A 23,420-nucleotide genomic window follows, 5' to 3' on the forward strand; every position below is an offset into this window, starting at 1 on the left:
TTGGAAGGCAGAATTCTGTCTCTGTAAAATATTAAATACAAACTGAATGACAAAAAAGGAGATTATTTTGTAATTATCACTGACAGTTTTTTTTTTTGAGACTATAACTTTTCCTTATAGTCTCAAATTTATTTATTGTTTTAAATTAGTAAAAAACTGAAACTACTGTACTTTGTGATAAAAAAAAATCTTAAATTTGGAAGGCTTATTTGTTTACGTCTACGTCTTTGTGAGTTCTCCTAACAGTAATCTGAGTTATGTTTTCATGAAAAGCAGATATGAGCAGAATGAGTCACTTCCATTTGAGGCATTGGTTTGGATGTATCGCCACCTTTTGGTCACTCAGAGCTGGTGCTGGTGGATTCTTCAGAAGAACATTCAGTTGTGCGTTACGCTCAGGTTTCATGTTTGATCAATTATGTGAGCAAATATCACAAACAATCAAGGTTATGACGTATTCATATTATATTAATGCTGGGTGTCAAAAGCTGACAATGTTTATTTCACCTGAGCCCACATCATCCTATGTTGCACTCAGTTAATAGTCCACACATTGAAAGGCAGGATAGTTTTGCCAGCATAGCAGTATATGTGTTTCTACCTGCTTCTTGCTGCAGTTCCAAGAAACATTTTTAGATTCTGGCTATGTCAGGATCACCAGGGCTACTTCATTTCAGGTGTGTTTTGTGTACAGTGTGATAAAAGACAAATGGCATTTGTTTGTGTAGTGCCTTTCAACAACGAGGCATTTCAAAGTGCATTACATACTGTATACAAAGACATGAAGACACACTATAAAAGATACACAAGGCAACATTGAAACACACACACACACACACACACACACACACACACACACACACACACACACACACACACACACACACACATATATGATAAAGGGGACATATTATGAAACATTTACTTTTTCAGTGCTTGTGCACATAAATTGTGGGTGTCTGGAGTGACGAGAAACACTCTGCTTAGATCAGAAAGCATTGGATTCAACAAGCCATTCAGATTTAAATGAATTAACTGAAGAAATAGAGGAATAAAAAATACATTGCCATTATAAAGCCGTGAAAGATATGACTAGATAGTCCCCCCTTAGTTTAGTCAATGTAAACAACAACGTGTTAAAGGAACATGCCGACTTATTGGGAATTTAGCTTATTCACCGTAACCCCCAGAGTAAGACAAGTCGATACATACCCTTCTCATCTCCGTGCGTGCTGTAACGCTGTCTGACGGCTCCAGCATTAGCTTAGCCCAGCACAGATCCTGCAGGTAACTGGTTCCAACTAGCCTACTGCTCCAAATTGTGACAAAAGTGACAAAATAACGCCAACATGTTCCTGTTTACATGTTGTGATTTGTAGAGTCACAGCGTGTACAAAAAACAACGTCTTCTATCCGTAAACAAACCGGGAACTATATTCTCAGACAGGCTTGCTGCGAGCATATCACTCCGCCCAAATACTATATTCTTCCGCCTGAGAATATAGTATATAATATATATCTGGGGGTTACGGTGAATAAGCTAAATTCCCAATAAGTCAAGTCGGCGTGTTCCTTTAAAGGTGTAGTAATACTGACAGCTAGCATTTAAAATAGTTGCTGCAGTCCAAATTCAAAATACTGGAGAGAGTCGTCTCCAAGGGGGTAAACGCGTAGCTCCTATGGTGCCATTTTGATGCTAACAAGCACTCACCCCCCTGTCAGCATCCCATTGACTGCCATACATTTTGACGTCACTTTGACAGCGAATAACTTTACATCTGAAGCGTTTAAATGTACAATATGTAACTTTCTGCCGCTAGGGGTCTCTCAACCAAAACAATGGACGGTAAAACTGGACTTTTGATGACGTTGGGAAGTTGCGTGGAATTATGGGAGTTTTTAGTGTTAAACACCTTCACTGCCAGTTAGAATGCATCAGTTCACAGACGAGTTTACCCATTCAAGTTTATTCACGTTACGTTTAGTAACGTTTATTCATGTTATTCTAATAAAATAGCTGCAGTTTCCCCAACATAATTACATTTTTCTTGATTAGATTTTTATTTGTAGCTGACCAGTTAGCTAGTGAGCCAGCAAGCTAACAGTAGCCAGCAGCTAAAACACAAAATATTTCACATATCAATGTCACCTTTTGGATGATTTCAACACCGGGGCAGACGGGGTTTGTTGTAACGCTAGCTAGCTACCAAACGAGGCTGAGAGACGGGTGTGGGTGGGGATTGTCGGGGGAATCTCTGCGACGGCGAGGACATTCGATGCCTGTTGTGCAGCAGCAGAACATCTCCCATCTCCCAGCATTCGGAATGACTGAGATTTCTCTTGGCACAGCTACCAGAAGACTTACAACTTTCAGACTGGTTGCTCACGTCACATTTACATCGTCTATCTCAGTTGGAGGCTGCGCAGTAACGCTCAGCGCTCACCGGAAAAGTGCTTCTAATATCCATTGACATATATATAATGGACCAATAGACCCCGTTGCTCTGGACGGAGACCAGTGAAGGCGTTTAGAAGCACTTTTTCCGGTGATCTCTTGCTTTACTGCGCAGCCTCCAACTGAGAGAGACAACGTAAATTTAAAATTTTCGCGCATACGCTGTTGTACGAGGATTTACGACACTGCACGATCTGTTCCACGCTTCCGGTCGACAGCCAAGCTAACGTTAGTTTAGCTAACAGCTAATTCGGCTAACCGCTAGCTGAGACAGCATGTAATAACTTTGAAAGACCCTCAAAATAAAACTTGAAAATAAACGTTAACATATATAACAGCTGTTACGTCAGTTCTACTTTACTTAAAATAAAATACAATCACTCAATATTTGTCTTTATTGTTATTACTGTCAAGTCTTAATTTAGCTGTAGCCTGCTTCTCCCATTAAGTTTGACTTAACGTTATTTTAGACTGAATCTAGCTGTCAGCTAGCAGTTAGCCGAATTAGCTGTTAGCTAAACTAACGTTAGCTTCCCGGTGGAGGCTAGCCATAGGCTAGCGTGGAACAGATCGCGCAGGTCGTATCCATTGACATATATATGTAAAACAGTATTATCTTGCGCATGTGCAGAACGGATCGTGCAGGCAGAATGGATCGTGTACCGACAGGATCTGTTGGTCCATTATATATTGTATATGGTCGTCTCCCCCGGACCCTCCTCCCCAGACTCGAAGTTCACAGAGGTTGCCAGGCTGAGAATGCAGCATCCAACAATGTTGCTAGACGCTTGTCTCACATAGACAGACATTACTCCAAAGCGCAGCAGAGTAGCTAACGTTAGATGCTGGCTATATTGACAGTCAACGCAGCGCACAGTAGCCAACTAACAACCACAATTACGGTAGGAACCGCTAAAAACCCCACAACCTCACCGTCCCCTCCTCTGCCGGACAGACACACTTTCTCGGCTTAGAATTACGGTAAAAAACGCTAAAAACATCACTACCTTGCCATCCTCCTGAAATACACACTTTATTGGCTTAGAATTATGGCAACAAACACACTGCAAACTGTAAGAAATCTCTAAAAGAAGGTTTTAACTTTTTACAACCTAATAGTCCACCCTTTCACACCTTAAAAAGGTGTGAATATCACTATAAAAGTTACTTAACAAAAATGTAGACATTAGCAAAGTTGTAAGAACTAAATCATAATTTATAAAAGAAATTCATGTCCTTCTCTGACCTCATCATCTGACTCCTCATCTTGTATCAAGAAGGTTATTTCTCTACCCAAAAAATGTCCCTCCTTTGGCTGGTTTCACTCACAGAAATTAGTGACTAGCATTCTATTTGAAACAAAAAGCAGATACACTTAATTAAATCAGAAGCTGTTAAAGTTGTTGACCAGGTAAAAACAATCTTAAAAATCTTAGAAATCAAAGAAAACGGATAAAACCAAATTCTACATTCCACTTCAAATACTGCACAAGTAATAACTGGTCTCAAATCTGTAATGCAATCAGGTGGGCTGAAATCTATTCAATGACAGAAAATATCTTTTATCTGGCTCAAGGAAAAAATGCATTAGGTTTGATCTTTGTGATCTTAATCACAAAAGAGCTAAAAACTGATACACACATACTTCAATATATGCTGTCAGTTCAGATGGAGCGAGCACAGAAAAACATTCTTCATCATTGCCCATTCTGTAGTGAAAGATGCACACTGAGGAAAAAAGTCTGAAATCAAGATTTTGAAAGTTCCTTGTTGTCCAATCTGAAAATTGGGACAAAATCTCGGATTGCTGCTGGTTCATTCTCATGCACCCAGCGCCAGGCGGCAACATGACCAAAAACCCTAGCAGGCTTTGGTGCTACCATGACGTCACATTTGCGCGCCAGCTTGGCTGCAGCTGCTGTAAAAAAAATGCTCTTATCGTCCGTGTCCGAAGAATTGGCTGAGAATTCTGGCCCTTTAACAGTTGAATGGGAAGCGACAGATCAGAGTCAGTGCCCAGGGTCTCCTTGTGGATTTACCGCTGACCCAATTCTCCTCGCTCCCCTTGTTGGCGTTGGTAAACCATGTCTGACACCTGTGGATGTCATCACTGGTCTCTCCCTCCTTATCCCTCCTGTTTCTGAAACATCAAGATGGACCGGCTGGGTGTGCTGCTCGCTCCAGCACCTGTAGGAAAAAGCCATCCTTAGCTTTTTTTGTTGCGTCAGCAGGGACTCCAGTCTCCTTGCTCTGTCAGAAAACACCGCAGGAATTCAGCAGCAGTGATGCTCCATGCTCTCCGTCAGCGTCTGGTCAGACGAACTGGGTTCCTGTAGGCATTCTGCTGGGCTGTTGTTGGAATGTGAACATGGATCTTTGTGATGTGTCTTTCCCGCTCCACTGCAGTGTTGGTGTCCAGCAGCACCTTGTATGAATCTGTCCTGGATTCCTTGATCTCTTTGATCAGATGTAGTCATCAGGCTGGACGACAATCTCCATCAGAGTCTGGGCTGCTTTCACCTGTGAATAAAATGGCTGTGACAAGCCAACACACTGCCTTGCGAAAAGTCATATTATTGTTTTCATTGTTGGGCAATGTCAGGTGTGAAAACAAGGAAGAAGAAAAAATTATATAGTTTGTCCTTGATTTGTCCATTAATTTCTCATGGAGGAGAAATGTTTCCTTTGTCATCTGTGTTGTCCACAGTCCTTAAGACAATGGGCAAAAAGCTTTAGTCCATAACACAATAAATTATCCCAAAAAGTCATGAGTCCATTGTAAACATACATATAGATCATCAATTACAAAAACACAAAAAACAAAAACAAAAAATAAAAACTCCACAATTTTCTTTCTCAATGGGGGAATGGGCTGCGTGATGGATCTTTTACTATTACTTTAAACATTTTGCAAATTGCTATTTTTTGAGCAAGTCACGTGTCATTCTTTTGTGCCACAAAAGGTCTTTAATACCCTGAGAAGAAGATCTGTGTAGTATTCTGTGTGGCCAGCACAGAAACTTCTACAAATCCTCAACTCTCCCCCTCTTTTTTTTTTTTTTTAAAACAAAATATTTACAACCTAGGGAATAAAAACCAAAAATAAAATAAAAAATAACAGATGAGATGATTCAAAAATAAATGCACTTATCTCAACTACCTGAAACATTGAGCAACAATTTACAATTTAACAAATTAATTCACAGACTCTGAGTACATTTACATGCAATCTGTCTGCTTGTGTTAAAATGAGGTGTGAAAACCCCCATTTTCTCCTAGAATGTCCTTCATTAACACAGGGGACAGTAAAAGTTTGTTGGAAGGATAATTGAAACATAATGTATTTGGACAGAAAAAATGGATTTAAAGTTAAACAAGACTAAAACTGTAAGGTATTCTCCATTTCTGTCCCTATAGAGTGTAATAGGTGTATTTTTACATTGTGGTTGTTTTACTTAAGTAAAAGATCTGAGTACTTCTTCTCCCACAGCCAAAACTAACATCCCTAAGCAAACTCCTTGATTAAAGTTCAACGTGGTTGTGGAATAATATTTGTAAGTATTTCTGTTGGATAATAATTATGAAATACACAGTCAGTACCACCACTTGCCTTATGGGATATGTTCAAATCTATATCTTCCACAAGGTGGCAGAATACACCGCAACATGTTTTTGTGCACCAGCAACAGCTTCACATGACTTCAGCACTTCAGTTCAAATCAATATAAAGTGTTTTTGTGTGTAAGCTACAATGATACACTGTCCTGTTTTGCATTAGAGGACCGGGCTTGTCTACTATTGACATTATCATCTTATTGGTAGAAACTTAACATATTCAGTTTCTTTCCATCTGGATAATGAAATGTGAGCAAATCTGGATTTTAAAGACATATTAAAAGGTTTATTACAACAACTTATCAATTTAAATTTTTATACAGAACTTTCACAAGTTACAAGTACACTTTCAACACAGTATCACACTCCTTTTTTAGCAGTTAAGCCAAGGTACAACAAATAACCAAAGCTTTCATAAGCTTAGAGCCTCAACTCAAGTTGAACCAACTTGTTTAATGATATTTATCTGACCGAGACATTATAGAATAAACAGTTAAATTCTCGCAGAGAATTATTACCTCATGCAGACAGCACATAACAGTAAAATAAATAAATAAATCATACTTTAAGAAATCAATGTGTTAGGTTCTCGTAAAACTACACAGTAGTAAGCTAGTACAGACTAAGAGAAAAGGCAAATTGACTTCATGGTGTGATTTGCTTCCTATTATTCAATGATGAAATGCTTACAATTCTTACAGGCGGTAGTAGTGTTACTCTAATATACATGACGTGATTCCAGTTCACATCTGAATGCTTTAATCTTACATGAAAATGAATGGAGTCAGGAAGAGGCCTATACTAATGATTGAAACATTGTTAAGTTTAACTGCTAACAGAGTTTATGTGATCAATAGAGTTCAGCTACTGAAACCAGACTATTCTATAAAAAACAAAGTACAGAACACCTAGAAAGATCACATATAATGTATCATTGTTGTTATTTACAATGTTTTCTAAAAATCATTAAAACAACATTGCCCTTAAGTGTTCTGCATTAAAGCCAGAAACAGTCACTTGTAAAGCAAAGACAGTATACAAAGCAAGATATTTCCTTACTGAGAAACAATGTTCATGAGACCCTTATTCTGAGAGAACAGCTATCAACTAAAGCTAATCTGCATTAAAAATGTACAGAAGTAATTCATACAAAAACATTAATGGCACTGAATGAAGTCACCAGATTGAGTAATGGAAAAGGTACTGCAATCCTACAATCACTGCTTCAGGAACAATCAGACTACAGGTGGAATGTTAATGAAATAACACACATTTCTAACCAGCTCACCTCTTTAAGACTATTTGTACAAGCCAAGGTAGAGCTCAAACATTCAAACTGAACAATGCGACTACAGTTGATTTCTCTCACAGAAAAGTTGTCAAATTTAAAATCTGATTCAGCCATTTAACATTTGTGTAATGTGACAGTATTCAAATCTACTTCTAAAAAGCTGCCAGTACTTAACATTTGGACTGTCAAAACTCTAAAAAGGTAAACCTGTCATTTCTCAAAATGTGCAAAATGGAAAAAAGCAAATTATGAAAAAAGTGACTGCTCTTTATGTCACTCTATCATAAAGATAGTGCTTATATAAGTCATGAAAACAATCAAGCAAACTACAAATGAACCGCATCACACTTTAGTAAGGTCAACAATTCACTGATCAAACCTTCCAGCTGATCGCTTAAAAAAAAAGTAATAAATAATTAACACAAAAACCTTTTAGAACCACATGTTTTACATCTTTCACCTAAAGTGCCTGTTCTTTTGTCTTCATCAATTCCAGAGAAAACATTTGCATTTTTAAAAAGCATTGCCAACGGAGGACAAAATTGATCAAACATAAAATAATAAATTAAAAACAAAACTGAAGCCTGGAGAAAATCGCTTTCCTCCGTTTGTAGAGATTGAAGAGGCAACGGCGCTCCAGTGTAGACGCCTGGGCACAGTTTGGGACGATCAACTCCCTGAAGGCTGAGACTGGGTCTCGTCTGTGCTCTGGTTTGATGAGGTGGTGGAGGCGCTGGACGGGGCCGAGGCAGCCGGGGCCGTGGACGAGGAGCTGACCCCGTTGGAGGTGCTCACTGAGCTGTGCTGGATGGCCTCGTTTTGGGGGCTGCCGGGGACGGACATCTCCTCGCAGCTCTCGTCTTTGTCAGAGACTGTTAGAGAAGATGAGAAAATAACCGATGAAATAGCTCATAGCATTATAATGTTTGGATTTCCTCACATTGCAGTTTACCTGCAGCCTTTAACTGATATAATCCAGAAAGGCTCGGGAAAGCCTTGTCATGTAGGCCTAATCAGATGTAAAACAGCTATTTGCATGTGGTGTATGCAAACTGTTTCATTAATCCCCATAATGCTACTTCTGCACCCTTTCCTTTAATTAAAGCTCCAATGTCAATTTAAACCCACATCATAAGGGTACATTACATTCTGGGGCATGTGGCAGTTTTTCCCATCCCTAACTGCATTCTCATTTGTTTTTTGTTACCTTGCCAACTACTGCAGCGACAGATGATTACAGCACCTGATTTTAATGATGCTCACACTGGAGAGTAGGGAAGACTTGGAGTCGAAATGCCACCAGCTGTTATGTAGTTGCATTGAATTAATTGGATCCTGATGGAAAAAAAAACTCCACTCTCATGCTCTGTTTCGTAAAGGAATAAGGAGCACAGTGATAATTAATATTGTTAATGATATGAAGTCACTTGTTATGGCACTTTGTAATTAATGACTGGGTTTCGTATTTGAGAACATAAAATACAGATTCCATAGCAAGAAGAAGCAATTAAAGTGCAACACAAATGCCTTCACTTTGGAGGCTTCATCTGCCTTCTTGACTGGACTTTGACCGTGTGATTTAGTGCAAGTGAATGTCAACGCGCTATAAACTCCCTTGCTGTTTTACTATACAGAAGGTCAACCTCAGGATAAATCAGCTTGGTGATTTTGTTCCATGTTCAAGTGAGCATTATTACTCCTAACGACATTAAGAGGTGGTTGTCTATATCATAATACTAAGAAATTCTGGTTGCCTGGGCAGCCAGAGCTTTTTTCTGCTCTCTTGGTTTCTGAAGTGGGGTTCGCTGTAAGCAGATGGACAGTTTTGTGTGCCAAGTGAAAGCATGTCCTGGCTTGTTTGTGGGGCAGTCTGGGTAATTTCCTCCCACCTGCCATGGTTACGCCTGGGCAGGACGATGAAGGGTATTACCAGGTCTGGGGTTGCAGTGTAGCCTTATGGGATATGTAACACTGGGTAAAAGGGGGGCTTGATGAGGCCTTTACATGAACGAGGGTTACGGATCGGTTAGAATCAAATAATGTGCTTCACTAATTAGCAAGATCTATTATTTTAGTGATTTCCAAACAGGGGTACTCGTGCCTCAGGGTGTACTTATGCAACTGCCAGGGGGTAGCTCAACTAATCTGAAAAAAACTGAAATTACGATTTCATTTAAAATATTTAATCAGCCGTAAAACCTGTCAACTACATGTTGTGAGTGCATGAAAACTAGTCAGCAAGCAAGCAGAGACATCTAAACACACATGAAAAGTAATGGATAAATGGCTGAAGTAGATAGCTACAGAAAAAGTAATGAACTAACAGTTCAATAATATAATGGATAAATGGGTGAAATAGCAAAAACCTTTGGATAGTTTTAGCGAACCATTTCACTACTTGAAGTAGCAGTAGTGGAGACAACTTAAATATATATAGCTAGAATAAAAACTTGAAATTGTTAGATAAAACTTATAGATAAATAGGTCTGTGGAGGTAGTGTACATCAGACAAAGAAAGAAGGTTGGAAACCACAGGATTATTTCATTCTGCCATTCTACCAGACATTTATTTTCATTCTCATTAGTTGGCTTTCCTTCTTGGCTTGTCTAAAATCTACCCCACCTGTCATGAGCCAAACTGATGAACTTGGGTATTTGGATGAGGTTATATTTTCCCAAACAGGGTAAAAAGTGCTCCAAGTGTCATCCTTCACAAAGGTCTCGAAACACGGGACAGACGTCCTCAGCAAACGCATGAGAAAGATGACCCAATTCATCTGCGGATCTTTTCTAAAAAAACAATCCAGACGATACCAAATGAGACCTGGCTCTGACAGCCCACTCTAGCCTGGAAACCATCAGTCCCATAATGCCCATGACGTGTGTCAGTGGGATGGTTAGCAATAAGGGATGCATAATGAACAGCCTAGCTTGGTGGACACCCCGCAATGAGAATTCTCTGCAGTCTTGTCAAGCTTGCTGCTTTAATGGACTCATTTCAGAGGCAATCATTGTCAATACAAGTCAGCGGAGGCGTTTAGAGAACAGTACACAAGTGGCTTGGATCACCACTTGTTCTCGTTGCATACTGGCTCATCTGTGAGGGAAGGTGAGTTAGGACTGGAAGAATCTGAATGACAGAGCCACGGTCTCGGGGAAACAAAGAAATATTGGTGATATAATTTTAAATGAGACCATGTTATGAGCACTGGCATGGAGAGGACACTGTCCAGGCTAACAACAGGACAGGCTGCAAACAGGCAGAATCTTCTTATATATTCAAATATTCATGATCATTGTATGGTGTAAGTGTTACAAAATCAGAGATCATGCTAACTTATCCATTTCTAGGCAACCCAAGCATTTGGTTTCTGAACATCCAAGACAGTTAGCTTCATCTGACAAATGTTTATTTAGGTGTCAAATGAGGAGGAAACAATTGGTTTCTTGTGGTTACCACCTGTGGCCTCTTGAAAAGACTCAGACAATGCCACCAGCGAGAATTTGTCTGAAACTGCACTGCCCATAAATATCTTAACTTTTGCAAAGTTGAAAAAAGGGGGATCTAATATATCAATAGCTCTTTCTGTTTGGCCATAAGTAAGACATGTCCTTCTAGTGGTTAGCTGGAGCTCATTTTAGAAGTGTTTCACTGGAAGCCTCGGGCTGAAAATAATGGAGCATTACTCACTGTGATAGCCAGATTTCTTCTGCATGGCGGTTACAGGGCAATCTTTATGAGCCAGAAGAAGCTGCTTCAGCTGAGCCACTTCGTTTCTCAGCAGGGTGACTTCATTCTTTAAGAGAGGAGACACACAACAGCACTCAATAAAATGGTCACTTTGGAGCATCCAGTATATCAGATTACAACATGTATTCAAACAGACGACGTGCACATAGTTCAGATCTGGAAAAATACCAGATAAAGGTCAGATTTCAGTTAATTTAAAAAACGACTGAAAAGTCTTTCTTCATTCAGTTATGAAGTTTTAACCTTATGTTTGAACTACTAGAGCCAGACCCATACTTGATTTTTGAGGCCGATACTGATACGGATAGCCCGATAACAATGTATTGACCACTACTAAGTTTTTTTACATAAACACACAACAAATGTAACACAAACATTTTTAATAAGGATCACTTATGTTTTTTTTTTTTTAAGATTTGTGACCAGGATATGTACTAAGCGGTGCATTTTACAGTTAAAAAATAAAACATGTTGGTGCTCTCTGGTGGACAAACTATGTAATGATGACACTGTTTTAACAACTCAAACATATCTTTAGCATTCCAGTACTGTTCTTCTTACTTTTTGGCCCACATTTAAGTATCTGCCAAAAAGAAAATATCTGCAAATGTGTCAGCCCTACCTGACTTATCGGTGTAGCTCTAGTCTGAACCCAAAAACGTGCATATATACAGTAAATGCTCTATACGGTATATACACCATCTGTAGCTTAAATGTGGCTTTGTGCCTGCTCTAAATGAATAGCCATGCCTCTTATCTACCATGGCTGATTTATTTATTTATGGGATCACTGGGTTAAATTCTCAAGACCTCCTTTGTACAGTAAGGCTACATGACTACTTCATCACTGCAGATAAACTCCAAAAGAAACAGAAAACACAGGGAAAGGTAGCAGCGTAATGAATAAATTCAGGATAAAGTATGATGCACTTCTTCATTTATGTTTTTTCCAGCACAATAATTATGGCCCTTCACTGGCTACCGAACCAGCACATTTGTCAGAGGTGAGCTGTTCGGATTGTCAGTGCAACTTTGTAGATGCTGCTGAGATTTACACTCCCATGTCCTTACAGCTCCCACGGGAGCTGAGGATTTCTGCATGTCGTAAAGACGGCCACATTACGCTGAAGGTGACTTTAACTGGATTTAGAGCGGCCAGGGCCCCGCAGAACACCCAATGGCAGATTTAAGCTCCTTCTCTTCTCCTTTAAAGGACTACGGGCGGCTTAATCTATTAGTCTAAAAGCAGCCAATTTATTTGATTCCATCTGTTTAGTCTTGCTGGTGTTGGCAGGGCTGAGCTATTGTTAGACAGATTTAAACACAGCTGGACGAGCGTATGTATCACATGTTGCCAAAGCCATATTCACTTCACTTCCACCATGACTGCTGCCATTTACCGCCAATATAAACACAAACATTCCGCCATGGGGAAGGATACAAGGCAGACTTGTAGACAAAAGTCAACAATGTTAACATCCCAAATCCTGTTTCATTAGTTGAATGTAAAAAATAAACTAAACTTCTACAGCAGTGAAAATACAAAGTGTTTCAAAATGCGTTTACAAAAACATTTAGCAAGAAGATGAATTAAAAACCATAACAGCAATACTGCCATTGACGCTCTGCCTACAGAAATGTCAAACTGCATCATACCTGGAATTTTAACCTGCAAGTAAACTGGACTTTTGAGAGTTAAACTTGTTTCTAACTTTAAGAATTAATCAAAATTGAGCAAATGGGCCTTGGGCGATGCTGGAAGCCCTGTGAGCTGCCTGGTCTGACACCTCATTAAAAAGCCAGTTAAGGATGATGTTTAAATAATTGTGCATCATTAGAGGTAGTTTCACTGATCAGCTGGGCCATGTCAGCATGGGGGTTTTTACAAAAACTGCACTGCTGATTAATGCCTTCATATAAAGCGCCCTTTTATTCTTGGCCACATGTTGTTCCCTTCTTCGTAGTTAACAGCGATGCTCTGTGTATAACCCCATCCACTCACCTGTCCTTCCCTTTTCATCTACCTATATTCAAATACAATCTCAAAAAGCACACTCATGACAAGTGGTGATAACTTGTTTTTCAACCAGAGATTAACAACATGAACCTATTTCTTTATATTGTAGTCTATCCCCTCCTCCACCTTCAACATCTTAATCTGCATCTTCATAGATAAATAAGACAGTAAGCAAATAAACACCACATCTCATTTAATTGTCTGGAACACCGATGTGCCGCACCCCCGGCTCACACTTATCAACAGAGACAGCAGATACATGAACTGTTTCGAACTTGTCAGCATCAGATCCTAATTGCTTCCAGCAAAATGAAGGTTCAAAAAGACACCTTTCCCTAGGAGATTTTTGAGGCCATTCCGTAAACTGCTGAGACAGAAGCGAAGACACGCTTGTGCGCGGCTGACATCTGGAGGATACATCTTTATTGACAGGGACATATCGATGTAAAGGGCTCACACACCGCTGCTGTCACACAACAGCTCTTCTTAATCGGCTTTAATGACTTCATCACCACAGAAGGGAAAAGTCTGTGTACACACGCTTACACCAACAGCACATGGTGATAAATAGACATACGCACGCATACAAACATACACAAACTGACACACTGATGCATAAACAAAGACAGATGAAGTAGTTGTTGCATGCAGTAGCTGAGGGGAAAGGTAAAGAGCACCTGTAGTTGTCCGTTCATGGAGTTGAGGTCCTCAGCCTTCTTCTCCAGAGACTGGACCCAAACTTTCCTCTTCTGCCTACAGCGAGAGGCTGCAGCCCTGTTACGCTCCAGGAACTTGCGCCGCTTCTCATCGGGGTTTTCACTTGTGGTTCTGCGCCGTCGACCCCCTGTGCTTGGGGGGTTTTGCGCAGGAGGTGCCGGGGAAGCCTGAACAATAATAATAATAATAGTAATAATAATAATAATAATAATAACTGGCAGAACAAAACCACCACCACATCTGTAATGTGACATTGTGGTGCAGCACTGAATATTGCATACTGAGTAACTGAACTGGTGTGGTTACACTTAATGTGGTTAATCATATTATGTACTCTGTTTAGTTGCCTTTACACGATGATCGGGACAGTAATTTCACAGAGAAATACATTTGACATGTCAGTTTACACACAGAAAAATGTAACAAATCTAGTTTCTTGAATGCTATGCAGGGCATGTCTTACCAAGGAAAACAGTGGGATTCATAATAATGCAGGCAGGAATAATTCTCTGCGTTAGCTGAAAGCTAACAGTGAGAAAGCAAACTAATTTCACACATTGATGTATCTATTGTACATCCAGGCTGGGTAGTGTTTAAAAAAAATGTCATACTACTTTTGATACAATACTGTTTTGGTACCATCAGCCAAAAACACACTTTCTTCTGATACCATACTTTGAGAAATATAAACGTGATTTCTACGGGACACCTTTTTCATTAAACAAAAACAAACTGCTGTACAAGAACTTTGACTAAATAAATAGGCTGAAACTGGGGAAAGTTTGATGTAAATCAGAAACTATCTAATCAAAATAATTACAAATTACAAATCTGACCAGAGACTTGATGGCATCTTTCTTGATAGTTTTTGATATTACAGCTACATTTCGGCCTTAATGAAGTTCAAATTATAAAGATCATTATTCTGCAGATACGTATACCCACAGATTAAAGACACAAAAAAAGAAGTCTCTTTTATATGAAACACTCATACAGAAGTTTGTCCCTGTACTACAGTTGTGAATACGTACAGGTGTCTCTGTGGTGGAGGTGGCTGGCTGCTGAAGGGAATGGGGAGAAGGTTCCTCAGTTGTGGGCAGGTGAGGAGCCGGAGCAGGAGTTAGGGCTGCGATCGGGGCTGGAGTTGGTGTTGGGGTCGGAGCAGGAGAAGTGGGAGCAGTAGTGTGGGTTACGGCGCTGCTCTGCACTTCACCACCATTTCCATTGGTTACCTGAGGAAGCTGCTGACTTAATGTGGCTTTCAGATTCTGGGAAAAGAATTCAGCACGGGGGAAAACAGTCATGAAATTTTCATGCAAAGAAATGGTTGATACAAGAGGAAAACTACATCCAGTTATATAAACACGGTAAAAAGGAGGTCATGCTGACAGTAGACCATTTTTTGCTACTGTATCATTTATCACTCAATACATTTAAAAGAATAAGACTATTAAGGTAACACTTTCAAAGTAAAGTACCAACGTTTCCTTTTTAATGGCTGTTGTGTTTAACACTATAGGATTATGATTTCCACCTGTAATACCTTCTTTTGAGCGAAGGTTTAGCAATTAGGCTGGTTGTGAAAAACAAACAAGCTTATTATAATAAATGAAGACTTATCTAAAATAAAAAAAATAAAAAACTTAATTCAAATCAAATGCTAGTAACAAATACCCTTTATTTAAAACTAAAACTAATTTGAAATTCAAATGAACTGAAATACACTTTAATTAGACTAGAACAAACTAACTGAATTACAAGTTGCAAATGCAGCTAGCCGTGTGTGTGGGATCATTTTGAACACAAATCCTAAACTAACAGTTGACAATTATGTTTGGGAAGTTGAAATGAAATGGCAAGCCCAAGAAATTTAAAAAAATACCTCAACAACTTAAGAAAATGTGTGAAGTTGAGAGTTGTGGTACCTAAAGGTGACTAAAAACGCCAGACCTATTTAGCAGTTAGTGAACAGACCGTAACATCTTGCTTCAATAAAGCTACTGACTTTACAGCAGCCTCAAAGAAGGGAGGTATCACTGCTGACATTATTATTAGGGATGGTTACTAGATTACTAGATACTAGATAGAAGTACTGTCGTATTCCATGTTCCCCCAAAATGAAGGTTATAAAAAGGATTCTAAAATAAAAATCTAATAAATCCAGAAAAACTGAAACTATGAAAAAATCCTGCAAATAGTAAAGCTACTTAAACAATTTTTTAAAAGTAGAATTTAAGAAACCTTGCAAAGACACTGAAGACTGAACTGTCTGGTGAAGCTCATAACACACTCCTCACATGTATTTTGTATATGTTTAGGTTTTAATGTTATCATGACACCAAAGGTGATGGACTTCCACGCTACATAATATGACCCAAACTATCCAAAAAATTACTTTTTCGAATATTGACTAGGACTGCATATGCCACACTCAAACACGGCCCATTCACAGAAACTATTTCTCTACAGATTGGTGTCCATGATTCACAGGCCAATTCCCCTAGTATCAAACACTGAGCAAACAAGGTGAAAGTGAATGAGCCTTTCGAAGCAATAACAAAGTGAGAGGGAATACATTTACATGAGAAAACAGAGGACCACATTATTCTAACAACTACCTCTGCCAGGCCAATCTATCTACCAAATTAGTTTATCGTGTAATACCCTTCCAGAAGCTCTTCTGGCAGAAACAAGATATTATTCTCTTGGAATGGCCCATAGAAAGAGGGAAAAGCCAGTCAGATTCATATTTCATCTCTGCCATGGAAACCTCATCAGTGTAATAACCCTCCATCTCATGGGTGTTATTCAACCATCTGCTACTATATTACTTATCTTTATTTTGCAACTAATTAACAGCATAATCTTCTAAATTCAGCAAGTTAATTATCATTATTGTGGTCTTTGCAGCATCATCAGTCCTTGTAAAGTGCCGTCTCTGCGCCCCCTGAGAGCCGGGTGGGGGCGGGGAGCAGGCAGGTTGAGAGGGGGTCTGTTTTCTTGACGCAGGCTCATTAGGTGTTTGCTGATGAGCTGAGTGCGGTGGGAGGCGTCAGGAGTGAAAGGGGGGGGTGCAGGTCAGGCAGGATTCTGCTGAACAAAAGGTTTCATGCAGGGTGAGGCCGACTTAATGTGCCTCGCTGAGCGTGTGCCAGGATGCCCCCAGCTGGCTTTCGCTGGTAGCCCCCTCCGGTTGGCCCCGGTGACGGCGTGCTGAGCACAACGCTGTCTCCGCGTTTGTCATCTCCGTACCCCATGATCCCTGACAACCTCCCTCCCCTCCCCCTCCATTCACTCCTTCCTGACCATTCAGGATCAATCCTTCCCACCCAACACACACACACCTCCTCTCCGCAGTTTATCTGTTAATTTCCACAGGCGGAGCACGCTGCGAACACTTACATGTTCTGTGATCCGTGCTTCATCACATTGCCACTGATCTCCCTCTCAACACTTCATATCCCTGCCCTTCAACTATCTACTACTGTTTATACAGGAGGACGTGGTTACAAGACTGCTACGACCATCTCCACTACACAGAGAAATATTCAGCTTTTTTTTGATTAATCGGTCAATTATTATTATTATTATTTTTAAATAATAATTCATAATTTTGTCTATACAATTTGTATAGAAAATAGTGACAACTGCCCATTATAATTTCCCAGAGCGACCAACAGTCCAAAACCCAGATATTCAGTCTACTATCATGTATGACAAAGAGCAGCAAACCTCACTTACATTCCTTTTTATTGGTATTTCTATCAACTGTTTTATTTAATGTAATGGTTCATTTTCGTTTTCGGCGGAACATTGTTTTTGTAATGGACTGCATCTTTGCATGAAAGGTGCTATACAAATACAGTTATACAAGCTATACAAATCTAACAACACAGTTTTTGGAATATTTCGGGCCCAGCCTGCCACTGGCGCCCTCATCTGGTCAAAGAAAGGCCGCTTATCGCCAAGCTCCCTCGTTACTTTGGTTGTTATTGTCTCTCAGATGGGAATAACAGACTCAACATGGAAATAATATTTGATGTAAAAGAAGATATAATTAATACCAGTGTTGCTTCTGATTGGGCGGGCTGTGGCTGTGGAGAGGGAGGTCCTGGGATCCCGGGGACATTAGGCACTACGGTGACAGGTCTGACAAGCTGACGGCAGAGACACAGAGACAGATCAGCATAGAGAAAATTAGTCTTCAGCAGTAAAAAGGCAGGCGGCGCTCCCACACAACACAGCCACGGCAGGCTCTGAGAGTTTCCTCATATCTCAGCCTCATTAGGTTGGATGGCCTGTTATTTTGTGGAGGCAGCGCCACATGGAGATGCAGTGTGCACGCTAATGAACCTCTGCCTGCCTGCGTGAGAGCATATGGGCAGGGAAGCTGAGGAGAGGATGGAGAGACACGAGTCGGAAGGCCAGAGCCAGGCCTCCTCTTGCAGCCGCTGACAATGAGACAGAGGGAGGTGGGGGGAGCTGGAGAGGGAGAGAAAGTAAAGGGGGGGGGAAGAGATGATCGAGTGAAAGGGAGGCCCACTGGTGGCTCATGTTCTCCATCTACTATTGCCCTCCTTTACTTGTCAACGGCTTTCCCATTCCCCAAAGACAGGGAAAGTAGAGTTTTTTTCCTGCTGTGCTGCTATCAGGAGATAATCATCTGCTGCTCAGTGTTCCACACAGACAATCAGGTCTACAGTGAACAACAAGACATGCTTCATGGGGGAGTTAAAAAAAAAAAAATACCAACAAGACCTCTATTTACAACATGTTTTCTATATGAGACACTGTGTTGGGTTACAGTTATAATTGGTTTGCAAAACACATTAGTAGTATCATCTATCTGCTCTGCCAGAAATCAAGAGCGTTGATTCTAATTGAACAAGGACAAATAGCAGTGAAGTATTCTGGACTGGAGCCTGCTGTGCCTCAGCCAAACCCTGTGTCTTTGCCACAGTGACACACAGTTATACTCTGAAGTCCATTATTTCACTCAACCGTTACTGCTCTGAATTCACTGCCAAATATGAGGTGCCAAAGCTGTAAATAGTCCCTCTCTCCAAGTAGAGCAAAGAAAATATGTATTAATGTATCGCTTCAGCATAGTGTAGTCTGAATGTCACTTTTGGAAGGACTTTCATTTCACTGATGTGAACAATGGTCCGTACAACATTTCAAATTTAAAATGTGAGTAACAAACAGTGAACTCCTGACCAGCAAAGCATCAAGTAATTCAACACAGTCAAGTGAATCTGTTATTCTACACACTGACTGGACTAAAATATAGTAATCTAAAATGACCCTGCTTGAGAAACAAATGCTTTGGTTTAATTAGTTAGGAAACAGCATTCGACAACACACTAACCACAAGGTTTATTTAGTGGTTGTTCTGGAGCATTGTGATAGGAGAGAAAGTTCCAGAGAGCTACTAAATGGAGCTTGTGGTGAGATTGTTTTGTCGGCAAAAACGTGTTAGTAACATCGCTATTTGTTCAGTAAGTAAAGGTCATTGCATGCATTCTTAATTCTGATAGTTTTAATCAAATAGTTACCAAATTATCAGAAAAGTCTCATTTCAAAATTCTGCTTTAACTAAAATACACGGAAACACAACATTAACATACTATAACCAGCAGCACACTCACAGGGATTGCAGTTGGAATATGTACACTTGAGCTTGTAATAGACGCAGGTATAGCAACTGGCATGGTCTGGCCGTTAGGCAGCTGTAAGAGCACAGGGAAGGTGCCAGATACCGGGCTGAAGGGGGAGAGAAAAGAAATCCCAGTGAGGAAAATAACAAACAACTTTGTGATTAACACATAAAACACAATCTTTCACGAATGAAAAACAAGGGTGGCTAGTAATGCAAACACATTATGTCATAATCAGGCAACAACTTATGGAAATAAAGTGGAACCAAAAACAAAATCCAACTTAAGAAATACATCTGGTTCAGGCAATATTATTAGAACAAATATTCTGTCATCACATTAGACCCCATAAGTGGCATCAGTGTTGCCCAGATATGGACTTCTGGTTTGGTGTTTCCACCAAATCATTGGTGTCTGGCTTTTCAAATATTCATTTAAATACAGGATATTTGTACCCATGTATTTCAATTTGAAGCATATTTTTACTACCAAAAAGCTTAAAGAAAGGAAAAAAATCACATTTTCTACAAACTAAGTCAGACAAGGATCAGATAACAAACAAAACAAAACCAGCTACATTTGTGAGGTGTGGGCCCAAGGAGACTTCGCTTAACACCAATTTAGAATGAAATCCCTGTCCATGTGTCACTGCAAACATAATTGTTCGGACAGATTTTTAACAAGAAAAATTTATCGCAATTTTGACCTGTGTAACTTACTGAAGCTGGGGCTCAGTTTCACAAGCTATTGATCATTATTATAATTAATATTTCACATGTATACTGTACACATTCATCTGGCTGGCTAGGTCTGGCTAACTTGTGCTTTACTGAACACTGTCCGTGTTCTATAACAATAATTTTATCTTATTGTATCTTTGTTCAAATAAAAACAGGCTCAATAAACTAAACAATCATATATATGGCCCTAATAAAGTGACTAGGATTATTATTTGGAAACCCCTTTCATTATTATTTTTTTCCACCACTCAGTAATTGAACTGGAGCTATGAGTCCATATTTGAGCAATGCTGATGTTGTTCTTGAAGATGGGACTACAGCAGTCTACAGCCAAAAAGAAAAATTCCCGTAGAGTGCAATTAAATCAAAAACTAAACAAGCACATGCCTCATGAAATATGAGCTCACCAAGACAAAACTGCACAAATATAAAAAAAGATGACTTAATAAAACTATGGTTTTAAAAAAAAATTGACGTTTTGAGTTACTTACACTATAGGCCTATTAGTGGATGGGACTTGGGTAATAACAGAGCTAGATGTTGGTGATGGAAGAGCTTGCTGTATTACAATATTAGCCTCTGAGGTTGCTAGAAGTACATTGGGAACTTGGAGGGATGCAGGATGGACTATAGTGGATGTTGGCAGTGAGGCAGGCTGCAAAGATAATTCCTGAAAACATCATACAAGACCTTAGCTTCAAGAAGTGTTTAATGAACACCAGATGTTACTTCTTATGATAAAAAGGAAGGCCAAATGTCACTGTAATTTTCAAAAAATGAGGAATAAAAGAGCTAAACGAATAAAAAAAAAAGGTAATTAAAATGATCTAATATCTCCAATGAATTTCTCAAGGTAAAAATTTTGTGCAGTACTGTTAGCATTTTTTCATGTATCTTTGAACGGTGAGAAAAAGTCAAACTGAAAAAAAATTATCTGATCACTTATTTAATTAATATTCATACCAATGGATCTGTAATTCTAGATTAAAATACCAATCACAGAAGCAGCAGGCGAACACCTGTTATTCACTCTTCATGACAGCGTTGTAAACTCTCCATGATTAGCACAAATACTAGAAAACGGCTAATTCAAAGGCTTTACCTTGTCATCATTCGTAGTAGATTCAGGGTGAGGCAGAGGGCTATTTCGATGTGCCTCCATAGCTGTGGGTTCCTCAGTTTTGTTGCGTATGATAGGTGTTGCCAGAGGTGACAAATCCAACGGTAACTACAGAAAAATAAGAATCTCAGTAAAACAGATCAGTGATATTTAGATGATAGTTAGATGACCTGCTGACAAGGAGTTTGACAACAAGAACAACCTTTTTAATGTCATCTTCTGTCACTTTTTTGAAGTCATGGTCGAATGGACTTGCAAGTTCATTGAACAGTCCAACCTCCTCGCAGTTCTTCAAAAAGCGGGTAGGTGTAGGTGTTTGGTCTGCAATGGAGCAAAACCTTCAGTACAAAAGCTGTAATGTATCAAGTATTAATTACATCAAAATATCTCAACTTCATGAGCACTTACCAGCAATGATGACACTGTCATTCCTCGCTGGGCCAAACTTCAGTGTCATCTCATGTTTGTGTTTGTGGACAGCCAAGTGATCCTCATTTGTAAATCTCTAAGGTACGGTCAAAAAAGAAAACAGAAAGGACAATCACACAGGATCTATATGGATAAGTTCTGGAACACCCGTTTACAGTTTAAGTGCAGCATCCAACAAACATGTCTTTAATAAGTTGCAGGCGGGCACTTTAAATGTCTTTACTCAGGTTAAGACAAAACATTAGATTAAATATATATGTGTGTCAGGTATTTCCAATATTGTGTCCGCATTCACATATTAATGAGGGTAGACTTAATGCCAGGAACACCTTTTTAAACAGTCTTCAAAATTATCTTGGAGTGTTGTGGGATTGGCTGATGGACTTATGACTTTAGAATACTGAAAATTCTGGCTAAGGGCATGTTGGATGATCAACCGAGCAGAGCCAGAAACTTCCCTGGGGGTCCATATCACCCACAGGAGCCCCAGGTTCACTGTATGTCAGTTGCATTTTGGTAATTTGATTACTTACTACTGTAATCTGTACCACTAGAGTACAAAATTGTCTGGGTCTGGCACTGTTACATAATCTTGTAGTCCTCTCTTCTGAAGTGGCCCTGTGTTAAAATCTAGCTCGAACACCTTTATTATTTTTTAGTTTATATTGTGCTCACATAATGCATTTTCCCAAACAGATTGATCCAGTCATAGGCCTGTCTACTCACAGGGTCATTTGAAACAGTGGCACAAAGTAAAATTTGAAATAACAGAGATAACTTACCTGTCCACACCCAGGAGCAGTACATTGGAAAGGTTTATCATCACTCATATTAAGGAATTCCTGTTATTTCACCCTAAATTAAAACAGCAAAAAAACAAAAAACCTAGAGTTATATCAGATCTAAAGCTGTGCATGAAAATAACAATGAACTGTTTACAAACAAGATTATGGGTGCATCAAGTTTTTTAGAATAAACATTGTAACTATAGCAAAACATTATTTCAGCAAATGTACAGAGCTGATATCGGATGTGTGACTAGGTTGGAGTGGCACTGTACAGGTGAATGTCCTGAGAGAGGACAGCTAGAAATGTGGACAAAGCATATCGATGATGGGCGGTTGCTTTGGTTGTTTACACCTCAGTGTCATCATCCGTTTATTTTGCTCCAAATACGCGGCTGAGAAGGACATACTGAGCTATCCTACGCTGACATTTTTACCGCTATATTGTAAAGTATCATGAAAAGACGCAACGCAACACAAAACGATAACGTTATTACAGAGTACGATTATCTGCTCTCGTCGCTTCCACAAAATAACGTTAACCCGAGCCCTGCAACCGTCGCCATATTTGGACCTTAATATCACTGTAAACAGAGATGTCAACGTATATTTCGAGATCGTTCATTGTACCGGAGCACAAGTCCCTCGCGGTACCAGAAATGATGCTATTACAACCGCTTTTTACCCATTCCCTATCACTTGGATCCATAATAACGCTCACTTACCCCTCAGCCACAACCCTTAATTTCCAAAATCCCACTGCTGTACTAAAGTCTCGCGAGAGCAGCTTGAGCTCTTCCGTGAACGTCACACACGGACAGATACAGGCACTTCTTCTTGTTT

The 23,420-nt window shown here is 39.7% G+C and overlaps 1 protein-coding gene across 3 annotated transcripts; it reads right to left on the minus strand.

Moving 5' to 3' along the window:
* Positions 1-6,334: 6,334 nt before the first annotated feature.
* Positions 6,335-23,420, minus strand: atf2 (activating transcription factor 2). 3 transcript variants are annotated; one of them, XM_039818525.1, is made up of 12 exons: positions 23,303-23,419; positions 22,575-22,647; positions 21,772-21,868; positions 21,566-21,684; positions 21,346-21,471; positions 20,735-20,913; positions 19,495-19,609; positions 17,911-18,003; positions 14,878-15,114; positions 13,807-14,013; positions 11,053-11,158; positions 6,335-8,233 (listed from the first exon to the last, which is right to left on the minus strand). In XM_039818525.1, exons 2-12 carry the CDS (start codon positions 22,620-22,622, stop codon positions 8,031-8,033), a joined length of 1,530 nt encoding a protein of 509 aa, XP_039674459.1. In that variant the 5' UTR covers positions 22,623-22,647; positions 23,303-23,419; the 3' UTR covers positions 6,335-8,030. The 3 variants fall into 3 exon arrangements, with proteins under 3 accessions (XP_039674459.1, XP_039674460.1, XP_039674461.1); XM_039818526.1 differs by lacking the exon at positions 23,303-23,419 and adding an exon at positions 23,208-23,286; XM_039818527.1 differs by lacking the exon at positions 17,911-18,003 and having other exon boundaries at positions 23,303-23,420.

This window comes from Perca fluviatilis, chromosome 12 (assembly GCF_010015445.1).
Source record: "Perca fluviatilis chromosome 12, GENO_Pfluv_1.0, whole genome shotgun sequence".
In the NCBI taxonomy this organism is placed as follows: domain Eukaryota; kingdom Metazoa; phylum Chordata; class Actinopteri; order Perciformes; family Percidae; genus Perca; species Perca fluviatilis.

Coding starts and splice junctions, on each gene's coding strand:
- atf2 (XM_039818525.1), bottom strand. CDS start 22,622: ATGAGTGATGATAAACCTTTCCAATGTACTGCTCCTGGGTGTGGACAG. Junction 18,004..19,494: donor ATATTCCAACTGCAATCCCT/GTGAGTGTGCTG, acceptor CTCTGCCGTCAG/CTTGTCAGACCTGTCACCGT. Junction 14,014..14,877: donor CCTCCACCACAGAGACACCT/GTACGTATTCAC, acceptor ATTATTGTTCAG/GCTTCCCCGGCACCTCCTGC.